Consider the following 22,309-nt stretch of genomic DNA (forward strand, 5'->3'; position numbering starts at 1 on the left):
TAAAGGTTTTTTTTTGTTTTCTATTTCCTTTCTTTTTTCCTTCAAAAATACGAAAAATAAAGAAAATAGAAAACATACCCTAAAAAAACCTAACAAATCCTATCGTTTCTCAAAGTTTTATCAAAATTCTTTACTTTTTGGGCCCATCATGAAAGATTCATAGGGAAAGAAGCTAATGTGATCTAGCAAGACAGATGACACAACCATTAACTGGTCCCATGAAATCTTCAAGTGTGTTTATTGGTATAAATCCACATCTCCTTAATTTTGTCCTTGTTAATGTCATCTATGAACAGCTTCTTCATCATTAATTCCTGTACATAGCACAAACTCAAAACTCTAAAAAATAATAAAATTAGAGACAGAATTAGACAATGAAATAAGAATTATCAATAGAAATTCATATCCTTCTTACAGAATACTACCACCCAACCAAGTGAATTCCTTTGACGTGCCCTAGAAACTGCAAAACACATATCAGACAGAAGATGCAAATAAGTGTTGCTACAAAGGGTGCTTAGAACCGATGAACAGCTTTCTCTCTGTTGTTTTTGTGTATAAGGATAACGAATCCATCAGTTCATCAGCAATGACGCAGTTGTGCCAGAAGATGCAAAATCGATTGACAACAACTACATATTGAGTGCTTGATGATTTGCAAGGCTTATAATTTGAACGAATAAGGCCTTGAATGGGAAAAACGAACAGAAACTCAAAGAGGATCACCGCAATACTGACTCTTTGACGAAGGACCGACCACCAGAACTGCGAGAGCAAACGCCGGTGTATAAGATGAAGAACAAGGAACATCTACAGTTGAATTGTAAAGGAACTTACGCATATTCAAGACGAATATTCATGAATCGACGATTCTCTTTGCTCTGGTCTAATTTTAAAGAGCCCTCAATTACTTGATCTTGCACCACTTCTATTGGGTCGTAAAAGTATATCAATGTCTGCAAAACTGATTTATTAGACAAAATGACCAAAATAAAGTCCAGCGCACATAATAAGATATGGTCTTGTGCAAAAATATTTTGAACTTGTAGAGCCAGGAGGCCCAGGACCCTACCAAAGAAGTGGGCATCTTTGGGTGAAAATGTCCCTAATATTATTTGCGAATTTTCATTTCTTTCATCTATCATGTCATTGACTTCGCAACCTTATCACTGAAAATTGAGGATCACAAAGTTTGGCTTCTTTTTTTTCTCCCATAAGTGAATGCAGAAGAATCATCAGCTTAGCTTTCAAATTCCAGTAAAAGATGGTCGACAATCTGCCTAATGCAAAGAATGCTTTCCAGTCAGGAAAAAAAAAAGAATGCTTTATGCCGAAAATCTCAAAGATGCATCAGAAGAATGTATCATCCCATCCCGATTCCCATTTTCCTTGAGTCCCTAAAAATCCATTGGAAGACCATACCTGTCATAGTGGCTATCCAACCGTTTACTTATTACGTACATCAACCGTCTACATAACCACAAGATATACAATGATCTAAAATACCTAAGCCTATTGGCAATCCCACAAACACTATACAAGATTTCTTTATTTATTTCCCACGTTTAACAAACATCACCATCCCAAATGTAAGATTCTTCTTTTATTAATCCTTTCTCCTCCAGAAGGTAGTCCATTAAAATCATTCTAGTAACCTAACCTAGGGGCAATATTTAACCGACAAAACCGTTTACCAAAATTTCCATATTAATATTTAACACATGCAACATACTGACTCTGTTATAGCCTTATGAGTTATGACACTATGGGCATTGACAAGCAAAAATATCTATAATCGAGGGTACCTGCTGCCAATGTGTTGGAGGGTCCTCAGGAGCAGTGGACAGCACCAGTGCTTCATTGGGATTTGTCCGCTTTTTTCTCTGACCACCATCAACTGAAGGAATATTTGAGGATCCCAGAGGTACGGTAGGCAAATCACTATTGGTAGAAGATAACACATGCCCATTGAATTCCACATCAAACCAAAATGCAAATCCATGCAAAGGAGCTGGAAATTTAAAAATGTATCAATTAAGTAAAGGGACAAAAATAAAATAAAATAAAATAAATAGGGAGAATATAAGCCTAGGAGCCTTTACTAGAAACATGGGGAAAAATATCATCAAAAGGGAGCATGTTAAAGCAAGTCAAACATTAAGATCGAGAAAAGATGACAGGAAACATAAAATAACGGAAGATAAACTGCAAGTACAAAAAATTTACATGTTCATGAATTTACCTGCCGTCATCGACTTAAATTTGTAAGTTGTCGTTATGGATTCAAGCTCGTGAAGTTGAACTGTATAGCAGTCTACATGTTTAACCTGTGACCAGTGAAATTGTCAAAGCTTTGTCAGGATGCTTTGACAGCCCAAGCTGAATGTTATGGTACTGAGGTGGTATATAATGATATATCTATACTGTATAAGCATGTTTCAAACCAAATGATGATAAAAAATAACAGAGCTGATATAAACATATCAATTCTTTTTTTTTTTTGAATGGAAAATTTTATTCAAGCACCAAGGGGTGCAACCCTCACCAATTACAAGGAAGATCAGTTGATAAGATCCAAGGAGAGAATAACTCCAAAACTTAACACTCAAACCAATTATCAATGAAAAAGTCTAAGGAGGATTCCTTGTTGTTGAATATTTTGTTGTTCCTTTCCTTCCAGATCAACCACATCACTGACATAGGAATAAGCTGAACGAAGTTCCTTCACTGCTTGTCCTTGCCTATAAAACCCCAAGCTAGCAACTCTTTGTCTACTGTATAGTTATTAGTTTGTGAATTGTTACCCAGTAGATGCCCATCATCCTCTGTTTTCAAATATTTAATTGCAGTTTACACTACTCAATTACATCCACCTTTCCCTACCCTAACTTTCCCCTTCTTTTCTCATTTGGAAACTTCTCCCACAAATACAAGTGAAATCAGATATTCATGATCCCAGTATGCTAGTTGGGCATATATAGGGGAAAATACCAAATCAAAGATTTCCCATTAGCTTACTAGATATAGAGTTAGTGTTACAAGTCATCAAGTTTTTCCAAACCTTTTGCTCATAATAATTCAAAGAGATCAGGTCAAGGCATGAGAAAATTGTTCCCAATCCTTTAACGCAGCCTTACCCCACATAGAAAGGCTATTTCAAGGATTTGAACCCATGACCCCTAAGATGCAGAGAAGTAACCCTACCACTAGACCTAGGGGTCCTATAATTCAATAAAGGAACGTGCTACAAAATTGTTCTTCTGGAATTCTGTGCAGGTTTCATTTCAATCATAGCTCTCAAGTCTTAACATTCTTCAAGGAGAGTTCAATTCTGCCATTCCCGGTCTCTAATTTTTCTTTTCGGTTTTTAATAACATGGCACCTCTCAAAGACAGGCCCACATGATCCATCCTGCAAAGCAAACCCCATAAACTAGCAATGACCCACAAACCACTATTTTGTTGTTTCGAAAATCTGCAAACCACTAATATTATATAAACCAAGGTGCAATAGGTGGGATTTGAACCACCAAGACCTCCAAATTCACAACTGGCTCAGAGTTCCCTTCCCTCTCCACTGGGCTTCCCTCGTATGGCTGGCATCCCCACTCAATCATCCTTATCAGCAAAGAGCATTTGACTATTATAAAATTCTTGAAGATCCATATTTCTTCTTGAAATTGGATTATGATAACCATATGAGTCAACATTCATTGTTTATCTTTTTTGTAATAAAACACTTACATCCTAGAAATTCCCAACCAGTAAACCAGGAAGAGAGAAATGTTGCTGGAGCTTAGCAAAAGAGAATTCTCTCATAAGATGAATATCCTAATTTAATCCTACTTTCCATTATTTGATGCCATCTAATTTCTACCCTATCCCTTTGCGTAGGGTCAATTTTCTTGAATTATACATTTGGAACCACATCACATAAGATGCTAGGTAGACAACTAGTTACATGCATGGCATGTGATAAATTACAAAGCCTGACTGCATTTTCTTGAATTGCGATATACATCTAATCAAGCCTGTCAGCAAACAAGAACACTTAAATCAATTGAATGCACCTTCAATTAAAACAAGAGGACTCACCACATGTGGCCATGTCAAAATATTCTCGCCCGTTATAGTTTCGACTGAAGGCTCTTCAAAAGCACACTGTTTTGCTAATTGTAACATAGCAGACACTGTGAAGAAAAACAACAATATCAGAAGTTGCAAAATGAAAAGGCGTCACGTTTTCATTCAGTTCAGTCTCAAAATAAGTAAACAATAGATTACACTCAAGTGCACATAGGTCATATTTGTGTACTCTGTTCCAGTAAAATTTGAAATTAATTTGACGAGAACGCGAAAACCTTTGCCAGTTAAACTCATTTAGGCGCCAATCTTTGTGAAATTATAACAAGACATGTCCATCATCCTACTGGCCACTCGAACTACACCTATACTTATGTTAAAGCCTTTTGCAAAGCACGCCTTCTTGCTAAAAATAAAGTTGGTACCAAAATTCATCTTCCACTACTAGATGAACAATACGCGATGCCATACGCATGCACACTTTAGTTGCCTCCAGTAGCTTTTTTTGACAAAAAAGGACATTGAGCCGCTCTTTAAGAAAAAAAAAATAGAAACATGCAGTAAGATAGAAGTTTGCGGACTAGGAACATGCAGTAGGATGGAAGTTTCCGGCTCCCTTCCTCACTTACTCTCCCTAGGTATGCACACTTTAAGTGCCTTGGGTTGCTCCCTCACTTTAGGTGTGCTGTTTTAACCATGAACATACTATTGCACTGCAAACACACTCTCTCTCTCTCTCTCAGTTTGTAAGATTTTGATCAACTCATTAATGAACAACACACACTACCCTACATAGGCAAACTTTAGGTGTCTTCAGTACTTCTTTAAAGGGGAAAAAGGAAAAATTAACTTTGAACATGCTATTTCACTGAAGTTTCCAGCCAACCCACCCACCCTCCCTTCCCCTACATATGCACGCATTAGGTGCCTGAGTAGCTCCTTTAGGATAGAAAAAGAAAAATACCTATGACCAATTGAAAAGACTAAGTTACAGTAAGCATATCATTTAGAAATAAATTATCAACCAATTCGAATTTTTAATCTTCATTTATGCCAAAGTTAGTAAAAGGATCTTTCCTAACTGCTATTACAAGCCTTGCCCATTTACGAACTTAGTAGTCCAAGCAATAAGAACTTAGAAAACTTGCTCTCCAAAGCCTCCTCAGTCTTCTCCAAGGAAGCGAATAGAATAAAAATCAGCAGGACAATTAATTTTTAAAACCAAGACCTCCAATTCTAAACCACCAAGAAATAAAATCATTCTATCAAATAGTGGAAGTATTTCAAGCCCAAAAATACAGGAATGCAATACTAGCATAACATGATTTTTCCATGATTGCGTCATCTTAGTTAATACTCACTATCAATTCCATATACATCACGCCAGAAATCAATGCTTTCGCTGTATCTGTCAGGATGTGTTACAGGTGCCATGTAAAGCTGCAAGTAAAAATGAGAAATCTTCACTATAGAAATGGATCTGACTAAAGCCACTGTTGGATTATAAAGGTGAACAGATACTGCTTGCTAAATGCAATGAGGAAAAAAGCAAAAATCAACATCAAGCGAAAACAACATATAATGTGGACGTTTCAATGCAACAAAAATTACAAACAATCAGAACCAGAGAAATAATTTCCAGATATGCTACAATCAAAAAAATAATTTCCAGTTCTTTTGCAGAGATGAGAACTACCTAAATACAACAATGCAAGGTCAAGAAAGTGAAAAACAAAAAAAGAACATAAGATAGTGGAATAGAAAGTTACCGTTGCATTTGATGGAAGAATAAGACCTCCGCGTTTCAGCCAGCGATCTCTTGCTGTAATTACACTTCCCAGCATGCTCTGCAATTATTTGCAGAGAAGTTAAATTCTCTAAATAAGAAAATTGACCCGAAAGACAATTGTTATGCCAATGTATCGCAGATACATTTCCAAGTATTTCATAACAATTTTGATGGTCCAAATCACGCAAGAATATTTGAACTATCACCTCATAAAAGAGCATGTAACCCATCCATTCTGAAATTATAACATCAACCTTCTCATCAATTTGAACATCCTGCATAAATCATAATATAAGTCACTTGGATGCCTCAGAATAACATAGCTCAGCTAAGAAAAGTAGAGCATTTTATAGCATACAGACGATCCCTTGATCAATTACGAAGCAAAGGCAAAGAAGTTCTACCATGTGTAGCTACTGATCTCCTAAACCCTCTATCCCCCATCCCAACACCCCCCCTCCCCAAAAAAAAAAACTAATAGAAAGAAAACTAACGTAAAAATTCACAAAGAAGTACGTCGCCATTGTTCCCAAACTAAGCAAGGCTGATATCACATCATAAGCACAACAGGACCCAACTCAATTATCAAAGCTAGAACCGCCATGAATCAACTCTTCAGCATTCCAACCTAGTATACAGGCAACACGTGCACCTGACAAACCATGCATGGCCCCCAGAAATGGTTCACTTGCATAGCTTTTCTCTTACAACTTTCCAATAATTAGTTGTGCTTTCTTACTAACACCAGGCTTAGTTGACATACAGGAAAAGTTTACTAATAGAACCAAAGTATCCTAAAACAGCCAGAGTGACACCACTTCCATCAACAAATATCAAACAATTTCGCGGTCTACCATAATCACTGAAGACAACAAACTCAGAACCAAAGACAATAATGCTAAAGCATTCCTATCAATAATCAAACATACGCACGGGTGTGTGTGTGTTGCCAAAGCATATTCCCATATACATAATGAATCCAGAAAAATGATAGGAGTACAAGCTTGTGAAAACACATGATGGTTTATAAAATGGTGGGCAAGAAAAGAAGGATTTCACAAAAAAATATTTGGAATTCTCTTTCGCACACATAAACACAACTTCGTTAGTCAATATTTCTATGTGCTCTTCCCATAACAATGAAGCTTAAACCCCAAGTAAACAGGAAAAATAATTTAACACAAGTGAAACTTGAGTATAGATACTATTGCCACCTTTCAAATCATAGCAATCACATTAGCCTGTGCAAAGAATCATACCTCAACCCGTCCATGTAATACGATTATTTTGTCGGATAAATTATTTGCTTTCACAACTTCTTTTGCCTGTCCCCAAAAAAACAAAAACAAACTTAAACCCAAACCTATGCAATTATTACCCATACAGACAAAGTATTTTAGTTTTTTAATAACATTATTATTGCTCAACAAAATTGCATACATATAAGTTATAACATCAAAGAATTAAGATTCATTAAGATCAAATTTTTTTAAGGAATTAACTTTTGAAAGGGCATGCCGTTTAACCCAGCTGAAATATAGGCAAATTCTATCGAAATATCGAAAGAACCAAGATTCACTGTTCTAAGCAGGAAATTATCACAATTCCAATGAAAAAGACCCATTTCTTTTACCTAAATAAAGTTGCTTGGACCTGTACATTAAAAGGTTGTATTTGTACTGTTTCTTTCTGTTCACCAATTACTTAATCCTACTAGTAAGGTTTTTTAAAATGTTAAGAGACATGTAATTATATACTAAAATATAGAAATGAATTGTATAGGCACTAGAGACCAGATAATAAAAATAAAGCATGGACCATATGGCCCAAACAATAAGCATAATATCAGAATTACCTGCACGGCAATATCACTGGCATCGACTGCATATACCTGTTGAAACAAAAATAGGTCATGTAGTACATATGTATGAAAGCGACAAAAAAAAAAAAACGATAATCAATATTTAATTGGAAAACATTTTATTAAAGGTACCAAGGGCATGTAACCCGAAAAGATAACAAGGGAACAAAATAATCACACGTAACAATTGAATCTATCAGTAATTCAGTATGTTGAAAACAAGTCAAACTAGGGAGAAAAGTTTTGCACAATGCAAGCAACACAACACATCTTGGGGATCCACATTGGCCCCAGAATTAAGCAAAGATGCATCTTGCATACAGGGACAGTATTAATTAACCCAAGTGAGATCTAAGACGCAGCATTACCCTCCACCAAACCTTAGGAGTTAGGAGAGTGTCCTTAGACCAGAAAGGCTATTGGCGTCACGAAAAGGATTACCAAACACACACATATCAATAATTATAAATAATGACTTTCAAACTCAGGAGCAAGAAAATCTAAGATTAATCCTATGTCATGAAATACCAATGGTTGATCTCAAAGTCAGCCTTTCTAACAACCATGTTGAAGCAATAGTAATAAACACTCCTGTTTGGGGTGCTTGGTTAAAGAGAATGAAGGTTAAAATCCAAAAGTTGTACTTATCAGCAAATCGATAAATCTCAAAATTATTACTTCAACGGTTAAGACTATCAATTTTCATCAAGCTAATTATCTACGTGGCAATGCCTTTCTACATGGAATCCAGCAGTGGCCATTCAAAATTAGGTACACACTGCAATTAGAAGGGTGATAAATGAAGTACTACTTTTCCCTTTGATAAGTAACTATTGAAGAAAGAAATGGAAACTACTTTTTGATTACATATACAGTAGTTTCCATCTCTAAAACATGATTACATATATAGTAACTTTTTGAAAAACACACCAATTTCAAAATAAGTTGTCAATGGAATTAGTGAAGCCAATATGCTTGAATACTTTGCTCTATGAAAATGTTGTTGAACACTATACATGCACTTAAAAATTATTAATTTCCCAGATATCTTACCCGCTTTGCACCTGCCTGAGCACAGAATATAGATAGAATACCACTGCCACATCCAACATCCACTACAACCTGTGAGCATGATCGGACTAGTTAATAAAGAAGGCAACTACATACAGAGACTTAAATAAAAGTCTGAACAATTACACAAACTCAACCTGGTAGTCTATTTATATCCAACACTAATGAGTTTCTTTTCCTTTTCTTCTTTTCGTCTTTCAACTTATATATATATATATATATATATATATATATATAGGGGGGGGGGTGTATGTGTGTATATATATATATATATATATATAGGTGTGTGTTGATAAGGTACAAGACAAATGATATTTTGTTTGCCATAGCAGTGTTTTGAATGATGTAACACATACTTTGATTAGGGTTTATATAATGACATCATACATCACAATCTATTCTAAGCCTCAATCTCAATCATTTAGGGTCAGCTACAATAATCCACAATTAGTATGACATCATACTGCTTAACAAGTTCGTTTCCAGATCAAATCAATTACATATGCAGTTTGAAGCTAGTTTATAGCGCTTACGAATATAAAAACTTGTTCTAACTCAAAACAAAGGTTTTAGACGAGAAAAAACCACTGATAATTTTATTACGAAAATAAACGACAGCAGTATTACTTTGTCTTCGATAGCACTCCGATGATGCATGATCGCTGCCTTATATGTTTCTGTCCGTACACGATCCTGTGTAGATCAAACAAAAATCAGATTTTCTGAGTCATAAACAATGTGCAAAGAAAAGGAGCAACAAATGAGTAGAAAAACTCCCAACTGCCAGAAACTCATATCATTGATCATAGTAATACAATTAATCAAAACTCCACTCTTCTCTAAAATCCACCACATTACTTCCCTAGCTACCCTATATCATATGCCTTCTCCAAGTCTATAAATACAATGGAAGTCTTTTTTCCTTCCCTCTATATTTTTTTATAAATCCCCTTAATAAAAATATTGCCTCCATTGCGGATCATCCCCGCATAAAACAAAATTGGTTTTCAGATATTATAGAGACCAATCTCATATTCTGTCTCACAACTCTTTCACAAAATTCCAACATAACAGAAGAAACAGAAGAAAATCAAGGTCTAAAGACCGACAAACAACAACGAAACAAATGAATTATAGAAACAACAACCATCAACACAACAAAAGATTTAGCAAACCAAGCATACACTACAATACACAATCGACGTAGCCAAATTTCGAAAAAGAAGATCACGAAAAACCCATAATGCTGACCGAAGCAATTTACAAGTCACATTAACGAACAATGAAACCCAAATTTAAGTACCAACTTCTCCCACCCCAATACCTAACAACGATAAAAATAATAAACCAAATTCGTTGAAGTGTAGTACAAAACATTCCAATTCATCACTCTAATCATGGCATTCTCAGAAATATACATATAAAGATAGTGAAACAGACCTTGATCATTTCTTCGTGGATGCCAACATGAGCATAGGATTGAAAGTATGCCATATCGAAGTCCGTACAAGGTGCGGGTTTCGTTTCCTCCGGCTTCTGTGGAACCCTAGGAAGGCCATGCGGCACATACCGGTGCGGTTCCCGCGACCTACGGCGAACACCTCTTCTGAGTCGCCCTCCGCCGCTTTGTTGCAGCTGATAATCGTCGTTGTGGTAGCCATTGGTGTGCCCCGGGTCGGAGGACATGTTTTGGGCTCTTCGGTCAAAACTCTCACTACTCAAGAGTCCCCGGTTAAATGAATCTGAGAACGACGAACTGGTCAGACGGCAGACGTCCAAACGGATTTATTGTGGGTTTTAAATTTTAACCTAACAAAACGACGCCGTTTTGTGCAAGTGTAAAGTCAGTTCATGTCTTTTGGTATTTTTCCATTGAATTCTGCTAAATATCCTAGTAAATTTTGTTCCAAATCTTTGGAAATCTATGTGGCATTCTAGATCAGCATGTCACCACGGCTCTAGTGTCTCTATAAACACTCCCTCTCACTCTCATTTTCTCTCTTTTCCCCTTTGCTCTCCTCTCCATTTTTCTCCTTCCCGCTCTCACAAGAGCTCCGCCACCACCACCAACTGGAGCTCTTCCTTCCGACCACCTATTAGAGCCATTGACCTACTAAACGGAAGAACTAAATCACCACAATCATTTTCCGACCCTCTACACCACCTATTACCACTCGTATAGTCAGGAAAAAAGCCTCCAAAGGATGAGGTCACCGCAGTACAAATCGCGTTGATCTGACCACCTCCAACAACCCCATATTTGAACTCAATACGTCGAGACGCACCTTACTCACCAAAAAATAAACTACCATAATTCACTGACCCGAGCAACCGACCCTAATTTGGACTCCTCATGTCAAGACACACCTTATCCAACCATTTTTCCTCATATTTGGCCATTATGTTTGATTTGTACGCTACAAACTTGATTATTTTGGATAAGATTTCGTTGTGGGATGATAAAATGACAAATATTAGTTGTTTCAAACAATGGGATAAAGAGAGCAATTGCATAATTGCGCTGGTTTGTGTTAAAATAATTGAGTTACATTATAATCTTCTCAATGTAATTGGTGTATATGATGTTTTACTTTAATATTTGAAGTTAAATTTCGTTGTAGGATGATAATATAACAAATATAGTCCTTTCAAACAATGGAATAAAGAGAACAACTACATTATCGTTTTATATTAATTATTAAATAGTTGAGTTGCATTGTTTTCTTTTGTTGAGTTGGTATTTTCTCAATTCTTATTTATTAAAAAATTACCTAACACAGTTTAATTGAAAATTATGATTGAGCCTCAGTTAGGTTTTACATTGTAAGAATTTGATGACTTTCAAAATTTTCTTCAATTTGGTGATGTTTCAAGTGATCGGGTTGATGTTAGATGATGTCCTCAATTCTGTTGAGGATTCCCTACACAATAGAACACGTGAGTTAAAAGGGAGCCCCGAGGGTGTTCTCGGTGACCTCTCCGACAAGTGACGAGTCCAATATTTGGAATCACCGAGGGCACATGGTAGTTAAAACTATAAATGATTCCAACTCTTTGCATTAATAGCAATTTGAGAGAGGATCTCCGAACACCGAGCACTCTTTGTTTTACTGTTTACTTACTTGAACGTCCCCTATGAGCATACCTTCGAAGGCCCCATAACTTACGTACTTCCTTGTGCAAATCATCCTTTAGCACAACAAGAATCTTCCTAACTTCAGCCTACCGTATGTGACGTCCTAAGAACCAGAGATAGTTTTGAACCTCATCAGCTACAAACACAACTTATGATTTAGAATTAGTGTTAGTAGAATTTGCTTAAGAAATTATAACCAAAAATTATATACTCCCAAAAACAATAATTCCATTCCAAAAAGAAAACTTCTAAAAAATTGACCCTATTCCACATTGGATTGCTGGGCTTGCCGTTAGCAGTGGACAGCTGAAAAGTAGGGTTTTGGGCCGAAGCCCATTAGAATGTAGCCGCAAGGCCTCCACGGCTCCACAGTCCACACCCGTTCCGAGTCGAAACTCAAAAGCCTGCCTTAAACCCCAGAAAAAAGTAAAAAACCCCAAGCACGCGCACACAGAAGGAGCACCGCACCGCGCGCGCTTTCGCTGTTCTCTTGTATACCTAATTTCGTCTCGCATTCTATTCAATCGAACAACAGCAACTGCACACTGCAATGGCGGGCCTGGCAACTCCTGGTGTGACGATGCCGCAGGTCGATTCGAGTAAGACCAAGGCGGACGAGAAAGTGGACTACAAGAATCTACCTTGTCCCATCCCTTTTGAAGAAGTCCACAGAGAAGCTCTCAGTTTGTATCACATCTAATCTCGTCTATTATTCCTGATTAATCCACTCGCAATTGATTTATTCTAATAGTTGTCTTCAATCAATATCGTGTTTAGAATCATTCTATAGTATCCTGTTAGTCTAGTGCATTCTTAATCTCTCATCACACGCACGCACGCGTTTCATCTGCATTTGTGATCTAGTTTTATTTTATTTTTCATTGTCGCGGGAGATTGAACCAGAGGATAAGTTACAGCTAAATACTAACTTTGAAACCCTAATTTGCTTTGCTAAACTTATATTTAATTTGGTCACTGAGGCCACTTTTTTTTTTTTTATATTTTCATGATTTAAAATAGCAATAATATTATATATTTGTTCTTTTGATATATAGAGGCTTCTGGGCTTCAAGTCGAGGAGTTTTGGATTATGGGCTGGATATAAGCTGTCTATAGATGTAAGGAAGTAATTTGGGTATGGTTAAAGTGAAAATTTGTGGTCTACATAACTTTAAGAAAGTTTGACCAACTAAGGAACTGTTTTTTTTTTCTTTCAATTGATTGGTTACTAGTGGAATACCAAAGTGTGGTGGCTTATATGAATATATATTATTATGATATTGGCAATTTGATGCAGATGGAAGTTTGTTTCTTTATTTAACTGGCTCCTTTTTCTCTGTATGTTTTTGTATTTTGGTAGCACCCTCTTGGTGCTTTTCTCGTACATTTAATTTTTATAAGAGGTAAACAGCTCCCGCATACTTTTACTTTTAATTTTTCTCAGTGAGAAAACTGTCTGTGAAGCTCTTTTGGTTAACAATACCAGTGCAGGTTGGATTGGTCTGTTAAGGGATGGATGCATGGCTTTGGAGAATGCTTTTAAGTATTAGGAAGTATTTTCTTTGAATTTAAGGCTTGGCCTAACTCAGCAACAAATTAAAATTTTATGTTGCACATTTTGAGTCTGTTATGTTTTATCATCGTCATCATCATCATCAACCAAGCCCTTATCCCAAAAGTTTGGGGTCGACTACATGAGTCTATAAGAACATCACTGGGAATCCACCACATGTATTTGTTATGCTTGTTTGGCAAAATTTTGGGAGAAAAGGATTCAAATATCATTTCACCAACTAGCTTGGTAATTTGGTATTTTAAGTTTATAACTAGTTGAATTGAGTTGGGACCCATTTGTGTATTCCCTTAAGTTTGTTTCTCTTAATGCTACATCAGTTTTAGTGTCATAGAATGTTCTCTATTGCATTTTTTTTTTAGTTATTCTTGCTTGGTTTTTAGATGTTTTAGTTATTAGTTATTCCAAAGAATTAAAGTGAAATTTATGGCTAGCCTGTTGTTGATATGTTGAACTGAATCTCTTGAATGTGTTGGCAGTGTCCTTAAAGCCAGAACTTTTCGAAGGAATGCGCTTTGATTTTACCAGAGGACTTAATCAAAATTTTTCTCTTAGTCATAGGTAGCTTTAACTTTTTTCCCTTTTGTTTTGTTGTTTTCTTTTTCATTTGATCTATCCTCCTTTTTTCTTGTTAATTTTGGTAATTTTTGGCTTGACAATGTACTCTAGTGTGTCCATGGGACCTATGGAACTTCCTTCTCAGTCCTCTGAAACTGTCAAGATCCCAACTGCTAACTATGAGTTTGGTGCCAACTTTCTTGACCCAAAGGTATAGCTTGCACTAAAAAGTAATACTGTCTTCTCAATAGTGCTTCCTTGGAATTCTCTTTATAGCTGTTCCTTGGAACTATTATATCTTCCAAATGAGTACTTTCATGGCTAAAGCATTAACGGTTTTCCATAGTTGATGCTTGTTGGGAGGGTAATGACGGATGGGAGAGTTAATGCAAGGGTGAAGTGTGATTTGACTGACAACCTTACTTTAAAAGCTAATGCTCAGGTAATTATACATTATGGTGTGTTTTTTGTCTTTCCAATTCTTTTGAAGGAAAATTAGCCTTTGATCTGTAAATAACAATATTTTTTGATGATTGTGAATAAAATCTCTTATGTAATGTTAACTGCACAGCTAACAAGTGAGCCTCATATGTCTCATGGCATGGGCAACTTCGAGTACAAGGTCAAGTCCTCTTCCTTTGCTTTAATTTTTTTTTCTTCAGTTTTCATAAAAATGCATGCATTTCTCTGGGAGCTTATCTTCAGGATGAAATTAAGTTGTTTGGGTGTGCCAAAGAAAACCGTATTTTTTCTATGTATAGATATTTTTCCTTGCAAATTACTTAAAGATAAAAATTACTTTTCTTTCTTTTTCTATGTAAGCTTGCTTGTAATGTGCTTGACATCCTTTTGTTTTATTATTATCATGACATAAATGTGATGGTATTTTTAGTTTTGTTCTTTTAGCTTGTGTTATTATGATGGACTCTACAGGATTTGTCAAGAGTGTGCTTTAGCTTTTGATAGGAATGAATGGTGAAGCAGAATCTACGTAGCAGAATCCATGTGATGAATTCTTACTAATTTATCATGTGGATCCAGCCTCCCCTGGGAATTGTTGGAATAACGGTTTGATGTTATGATTTTTAAATCACCAGTGGCTTCATAGATATCCTCCTCTGATAAAATTGGTTGGAGTGTGGGGTGCTTGGTTAAATTTAGGTGCAAGTTTTTGTGTAGAAGCAGAAAAAATGTTGTATGACAAATTGGGAGACAGATAGAATATTTCTATCTCGTTGTTATTGTTGTTGTTTTTTTTTGGAAATTTGGAGAGGTTAGGAATTAAGGGAAAATATGACGAGAAAGAGAACCCACTTAGTGAACTCTACATAATTTTCATTATGGAATCCTGCAAATAATTTTGGATTTAGGCTTAGATGATGAGTATATTTTGGGTGATTGATTTTACAATGTTGTCTGCCAGCTGGTATCCCTTCTATCCTTCCTCTTTTGTTTATAAATGACTCCTCTCTTATACTTGTGTGCTTGAGTTACCCACCTTTTGGCATTTTTATCTTACACTTCTAAATTCTTCTCTTTCTAACAGTAATACTGAAAATTATGTATATTCCAGCTTTTGAATATTGTTTTAGGTTGTTAAATGAACCCAAGTTGGCATGCTCATTGTAAATCTTCTATAAAAGACTATGTTTTTGGAAGGTCATCCATCCTCATCAAATGTTTGGCTTTTGTATGCTCTTCTGTTGACAATTCTTTTCCACTTGCAGGGTAAAGATTATCGTGCCCAATTGCAATTGGCAAATGGATCCTTTTACGGAGGCAGTTACATCCAGGTAAAAAGTTTCATTCAAGCCATGTCATGTCTTTTATGTGTAGCATGAATACTGTTGAAGTTGATAAGTAAAGTGGAATTTATTTAATGAAGGGCATTTTGACACAAAAAGCGCATGCACTGAACTATAATAAATTAATAATACTCGAACTTTTGGACCCTGAATTGTCTGTGCTATGACTTTGAATGAATCTAATATAAATGCCACATGAATTAAGCCTGGCCGAGAGTCATTGCGAAAAAGATAAGTGTTAATATTGGAACCTGTTAACAAGTATCGAATTTGACCCTTTCTGAAGTAGAATATCAGGGTTAGTATCCATGATTGAACAATGCTTGTCTCCCTTCATAAAACTAGTGGTTAATTTTGTACCTATTTTTGATTTACTTTAATGTTAATAATGTTAAGTAAATGCATCAGTTGCATAATCTTGTTCTAATGTTTTACTTCGTGGGTTTGTTTTCTTGAATATTTGAAACCGGCCAGTTTTTATGACTGTTAAGATTGGTTAATTTGTCATTCAACATAATAAGTTAACTTGTTGGCTTGGGGCAGTTGACATTATTTATGCATATTCTCACACTCCCCCTCACATGTGGGCTGGCAATCTGACGGCCCAACACGTGCACAACAAACGAGGCCCAATACTAGTGGGCTTTTCCACAAGAACCTCACTTGGGGCAACAACAAACACTAACAATTGCCCGCACTTGGGGTAACAATAAATAGGGATTTTAAATTGCAGAAGCTAAGATTTGAACCTAAGACCTCCAGTTCTGATACCATGTTAAGATTAGTTACTTTGCCATTCAACTCAATAAGTTAACTTGTTGGGTTGTGGCATTTCACATCATTTATATATATTCTAACAATGACCAAAGACTGAGGGGGTTTGGTGGATTTTACTAATTTATTCAAGTATTTATTGTTCAATCGCTATTCTAGATTTGGAGGTTAACCCAAGCCCAGGAGTTACTTGGGCTGAACTGCAACCCGCCCGTGTCAAATAGGTGTTAAAAATATTGCTTGGAGTGTTCATTTCTTAATAAGGAGCTCTTAGCCTAGCGGTAGCTTACTCCTTAGGACTTGAACACGGCAAGATTCCAATCCCCTCTCACACTAATAATAATAAATGGATCTCTCTTTGTTTCTCAATAGGCCAAATTTTCAGAAAATGAAAATTTTGCTTCTGTGACTGATGATCTTTCCTGTCTATAGTTTTACATTTCTCTACTTGGATGAGAATAACTAGAATATAAATCATTTTGTTCGTTTTTATTCTTTTGCTAAATTGCCCATTTTGTTTCAGAGCGTGACCCCACATTTGTCTTTGGGTGGTGAAATTTTTTGGGCTGGGCAGCATCGCAAGTCAGGTGTTGGATATGCTGCTCGATATGAGACAGATAAGATGGTATTGTTTCTTGGCTTTCACCTTGTATCGATATGTTTTAACTTTTTAGTAGTATAATCACCTGTTGTTATCTATCCTTCAGTAACATATTTCCAGCATGTAGAAATCTGAGACTTTTACTTGTTTCCTTACTGTGCAAAGCTGTACAGCATAATTGTCTCACATTAAAAGCATTGTAAGATGAGAAAATCATCTAAGATGATTTGGGAATGTACAGTATAGAGACGTTGATGCTCCCATAAATCATCATCTACAAGTCTCACTAGAAATTGCTGTATGTTATCCAAAATCTTGTTGGCTCTTGCATATTGTAGCCATTGTGCTGAAGATGGGAGCCTGATATGTTCAACTATGGGCGTAAATCCATTCTTGGAATACAATCACTGTTGTGTCGATCTATTCTTGGAATACATTCTAGTGTAAAACTCTTTCCTTTGGTTTTTGAATATATGTTGTCATTTCGAATACAATTCCATTGTTAAAAGGAACATATATATTATTGAAAAGTAATTTATGCACCATCTGTCAGTAGCGCTGGACTTATTGCATTCTAGAACACATATATTCATGCGCATGTGAACAGCATAGGTTTCAGCGAAAGATTCTTAGGATGAGGGAATTATTCTGATATAATTAAGAAAGCCTTTTTGTTCTATGATGTATCTGGTTGTAAATCTAACTTCCTGATGACATTATAGATCAGAAGTAATATGTTTTACTTTTTGACAATCTTTCTATGGAACTCTAAATCTGTAGACCCGTACTCTGTTAATGGATGCAAAGATGCTCATGGCTACAATAGCACAACTGTATGTACACACACATACTATATACCTTTATGCACTTCAGGTGCAGACTCGGAAGATTTTTTGTTCTTTTTCAAATGTAGAAAGAATTTTGTTATAAGGTACCAAGTAATTGTCACCATTCAAATCTTTCCACATTGTTATTGCACAAATTTTTCTCCCTATTCTTAGTTCCACGTGGTAAACCTAAATAGTTGCTGGAGAAAATTTCTGACTCCACATTCCAACTCCCTAGCCAAGACTTCAATAATCCCAAGGCCATTATTTCACTCTTCCTCAAATTCAGCTTAAGACCGGTCACCGCTTCAAAATCTCTTAGATTAAGAATTTGTCTAGTCTCGGCTTTGTAAAAGATCAGTGTCACCGGCAAAAAAGGAGATGAGAAATAGTCACTCACTCCCCGGTCCTTCCATATTTCTCTGTTTGCTTTGCACTTATGCCCTTTTGCATGACAACAGGTTGCTACAGGACAAGTTGCCACCACTGGGATGGTCGCTTTGAGCTACGTTCAGAAGGTATCTGAGAAGGTGAGGAAGTTGACTTATATTGTTGCAGTGCAGTTTGTTGTTTAACCATGTTTGCTGTCTAAAACACTACTTTCTTCTGTTAAGGTTTCTCTAGCGACAGATTTCATGTATAACCTCCCATCAAGAGATGTGACAGCAAGTGCTGGTTACGATTACATCCTTAGACAGGTATCTTTTGTGATTGCTAATCATCTGATACCTGTGATTTGTGATTACTACAAATGATTGCATGTGTGGACTTTTAAAACCTTGTTTTCTTTGGAGATAGAGCCCCACAACCGGTCTATCCCTTTCTCCTCCGGGTCTCTTACTTAGCCCCACTTCCCATTATATCTGTATTATTTAGTGGAAGAATTTGGACTACGTTTTTTTTTTAAATAATGGAATGTTTTTCTATATCCTGATTAATTTCAAATGTGTCTCCTTGATTTTAAACCCTAATTCTATGAAATCAACCGATGTTGTCATCTCTTCCATGTTTCCTCTTAATTGGCTCCTCTTTTTTTACAGATAGCATAGGTCCATAAATGTTAAATGGTTTTGTTAAAAAGTATATTTATATTTATATCCATACACCCTGGCCTTTCCATGTATAGGGAGAGAGAAAATGCAAGAGCAAAACTGGATGTCAGGAATTTGGATTGATTTTGCGAAGGCCAACTTATTGGAAAGAGTTGTCTACTACTGGATTTAACATGAATGCTTGATATGAATTGCTTTTATGAAATTTTGAATTGGATGATGATGCCTATCGTTTCTTTTTGAAGTAGTATGCTTGGCAACAGCTGGCCATATTTTGGCTCACTCGGAAATTCCATCTCAAATGAGACCTTTTATGTTTACTGACCTTGCACTTCTAGAATGTAATTGATGAGAAGTAGGAAGAAGCTATGTGTTAACAACTTTTCACTATTGTTTCAGAGTCGCCTTAGAGGAAAGATTGATTCAAATGGATGTGTGGCTGCTTATCTCGAAGAGCGTTTAAATATGGGTCTTAATTTTATTCTTTCTGCGGAGGTAAGAGTTAAACTTGTTTCAAACGTGATGCATTTTCTATTATTCAGTATTTGCACGGGAAAACTTTTTACCCTATTTGCCCTTGCATGATTATTGTAAATCTCCGGCAGCTAAGTCCAAATTTGGTAATACTTGAACTATTGGAGCATGACTTGCCAAAAAAAAAAAGAACCATGGGAGCATGATTTTAGAGTTTTCTGTTATCTTCTTTAAGCACCATTTGAAGGCGTTATACATTTATACTATATTTTGAGTTAAAAACTTTTAGGCTACTTGGGGGACTTTCATATCACGCTGTTTAGCTTGAGATATGCTTCCATACAAATTACAGGAAACTACGCTTGTTATGAGAAAGGGAGTTGCTGCTTAAGATCTAAAGACCTCTTCTTACAAAACATTGAATCTCGTTAAGGATATAAGAATTCTCTAGTTTTTTAGATGTTGCGCTAACTTTTAGTTCGATGCTTTGTCCTTCATCTGCTCTTAAAAATAGCAGTCTTTCACATCCAGCAAGAAATAGTTTGTGGCATGATCTTCATTCGACTCTTTATTCACTAATATTTTATTTACATTTTGCAGTTAGATCATAAGAAGAAAGACTACAAATTCGGATTTGGTTTGACAATAGGGTAACTGCCGAGGAGGACCCAATTCTGTATTTTAAGTTCATTGTCGCTACCAACTTGGCAAATTTTATGGATACTATCATTTCTGCAGAGAGATCAAACGACATCTTTTGCACTGTGACTGTGTTTCATGGTTCAATTATGCTGTAGCAGGTTTGATCAGTAAATTTATTTGGCATTTTCGAACCGTTAAATTTAAGAGCTTAGAACAACTAGAGAGTTAAATTTACCATTTCCATGGTAAATTAACTATTTTCAAGTATTATTGAATTAAATTGATATTTTTTGTTATTTAAATCTAATTCGTTGAGGTAATTTGCTATTATATTGAGTTCATACATTCCGTTTTTTCAGTTTTTTTTTTTTTTTTAATTTGGGTTTTACTATTTATAAACAACTACCCTGATGAATAAATTTATAATTTTTTATAATAAATAAATAGTTTTTCTTTTTCTAAAGAATATGTTTATAAATTAACATTATGTGTTTTTTTTTATATACATCTTTATAAAATAGGGCAAGATGTAAAATATTGTTTTATTTAAAGTTAACAATTTTTTTTTTGGGTATAATATACCTTTTGTTTAAATTTCAATTCAATTCCTATTGGATGAGCGAATGATCCATTGATTGGGTGGCAATGGCTTTGAATGTCCCTAACTTCAAGTCATTGGTTCTAGTTTCACCTCGTCCGAGTATTTACATAGAGATGTGTGGGCTTAGTCTGTCCCTACGTGGATGCATCCCAATGGAACTCTCCAATAAGTCTCTTGGAATTGGCAGAACTAGCATTCCTTCATTTTCAGACTATAACTCATAGGGAATAAGAGAGATGTATGGATGGAATAAAATATGCAGTATTTATAGACAAAAGTATTCGATTATTAGGAAAAAAATCAATGTACTTTTAATGTCGGATCAAGATATTTGAAAAGATAAGGAAATACTTGAAGAATTTAATATAAATTAGATTCAATAAATGTAGATATATCAATATATACTTCTAAATTTTCCATTTCAATTAAATCAAGATTATATATCCATATATTTAGTTTTAACATTTCTAATTATTTAAAAGAGAAAAACACAAGAATAAAAAAGAAAGAAATTGTTTATATATTTTGAGTATTAAAAATTGTATTTCAATTATATTAGAAAACTCTATCTGTAAAACTTATATATTTAATTAAATATTTTTTTAATCGCAAAATTTGTTATGTATGATTATTAAACGAGATGAGCACTAACATAGGTAAGCTCACTGGATCCGGGTGTCGTCCGATTCTTATCATCTGGTGCTAAAGATCGATTTTGTTTCAGTCGTTGGATTTGTATAATTAAATCCAATGATTAAATATCACTTGGCCCACTTTTAGGCAAGCTCACTCGTTCATGATTACGCGAGTTGCTCAGAATCCATTGACGAGAGTTCAATGATTACGCGAGTTGCTCAAACAATCCCATCATCAATCAAAAGGGGTATAGGTGATCAACATTTGGGCAAGGTAGTATTTCAATTCATTTCCCTAATCATAACAAAAGTGATTTCCGAGATTAATCAATTTGTGGGACACACCAAATTGAAATTTGTGTTCACCAAGAGGGACCTACTATAGATCACGACCATGTGCTTTTAGCTTTGACTTTCTAATGATGTGGCAAGTAATCATTTTTCTCCACCTCCTTCCCTTTATTTTATTTCTTTCGAGTGGGATATCCTTAATATGCTTGTTGAATAATTTGAATTCTCTATGCTTTTTACTTTTGTGGGTTTGTTGATTGACAACATCAGTGCGATAATGAAGAAGAAGATGATGATGGTCGATCTTTTACGATCTACACCAGGATCTGTTTTTGTTTTTGTTTCTGTTTTCAGATTTGATTTGATACTGTCTCAAATTGATAGATCTATATTAGATGCTGTTTCAAACTGATAGATCTAGTTATGCATAAGCAAATGTGTTGTTTTCAATCATACCTCAATGTGAAGACGAGAGTTCTATATTTGTTTTGTTTTTGTTTTTTTTTCCGGAGTCGGGTATTCTACTCATTGTGGTAC

The 22,309-nt window shown here is 35.5% G+C and overlaps 2 protein-coding genes across 2 annotated transcripts; one reads left to right on the top strand and one right to left on the bottom strand.

Annotated features, from left to right (window-relative positions):
- Positions 1-321: 321 nt before the first annotated feature.
- On the bottom strand, positions 322-10,563 carry LOC119998242 (probable protein arginine N-methyltransferase 6). Its single transcript, XM_038845517.1, has 13 exons — positions 10,244-10,563; positions 9,431-9,496; positions 8,786-8,854; positions 7,727-7,762; positions 7,131-7,196; positions 6,078-6,146; positions 5,852-5,929; positions 5,444-5,522; positions 4,095-4,189; positions 2,243-2,327; positions 1,806-2,011; positions 838-956; positions 322-765 (listed from the first exon to the last, which is right to left on the bottom strand). The coding sequence occupies exons 1-13, from the start codon at positions 10,487-10,489 to the stop codon at positions 723-725; spliced, it is 1,257 nt and encodes a 418-aa protein (XP_038701445.1). The 5' UTR covers positions 10,490-10,563; the 3' UTR covers positions 322-722.
- Positions 10,564-12,380: 1,817 nt separating this feature from the next.
- Positions 12,381-20,575, top strand: LOC119998119 (mitochondrial import receptor subunit TOM40-1-like). Its single transcript, XM_038845345.1, has 11 exons — positions 12,381-12,622; positions 13,992-14,073; positions 14,182-14,281; positions 14,417-14,512; positions 14,642-14,692; positions 15,798-15,863; positions 17,173-17,274; positions 18,539-18,607; positions 18,692-18,775; positions 19,529-19,624; positions 20,204-20,575. The coding sequence occupies exons 1-11, from the start codon at positions 12,490-12,492 to the stop codon at positions 20,255-20,257; spliced, it is 933 nt and encodes a 310-aa protein (XP_038701273.1). The 5' UTR covers positions 12,381-12,489; the 3' UTR covers positions 20,258-20,575.
- The last annotated feature ends 1,734 nt before the right edge of the window (positions 20,576-22,309 follow it).

This window comes from Tripterygium wilfordii, chromosome 5 (assembly GCF_013401445.1).
Source record: "Tripterygium wilfordii isolate XIE 37 chromosome 5, ASM1340144v1, whole genome shotgun sequence".
NCBI lineage: Eukaryota > Viridiplantae > Streptophyta > Magnoliopsida > Celastrales > Celastraceae > Tripterygium > Tripterygium wilfordii.

Bases quoted from the DNA above. Each gene is read 5' to 3' on its own strand.
- LOC119998242 (XM_038845517.1), bottom strand. From the start codon at position 10,489: ATGTCCTCCGACCCGGGGCACACCAATGGCTACCACAACGACGATTAT. The intron at 7,763-8,785 runs GTAAGATATCTG...TTGTTTCAACAG, and splicing joins CTCAGGCAGGTGCAAAGCGG to GTATATGCAGTCGATGCCAG. The intron at 7,197-7,726 runs GTAATTCTGATA...TTTTGGGGACAG, and splicing joins CCAGTGATATTGCCGTGCAG to GCAAAAGAAGTTGTGAAAGC.
- LOC119998119 (XM_038845345.1), top strand. From the start codon at position 12,490: ATGGCGGGCCTGGCAACTCCTGGTGTGACGATGCCGCAGGTCGATTCG. The intron at 15,864-17,172 runs GTAAAAAGTTTC...ATTTTGTTTCAG, and splicing joins ACGGAGGCAGTTACATCCAG to AGCGTGACCCCACATTTGTC. The intron at 17,275-18,538 runs GTATTGTTTCTT...GCATGACAACAG, and splicing joins GATATGAGACAGATAAGATG to GTTGCTACAGGACAAGTTGC.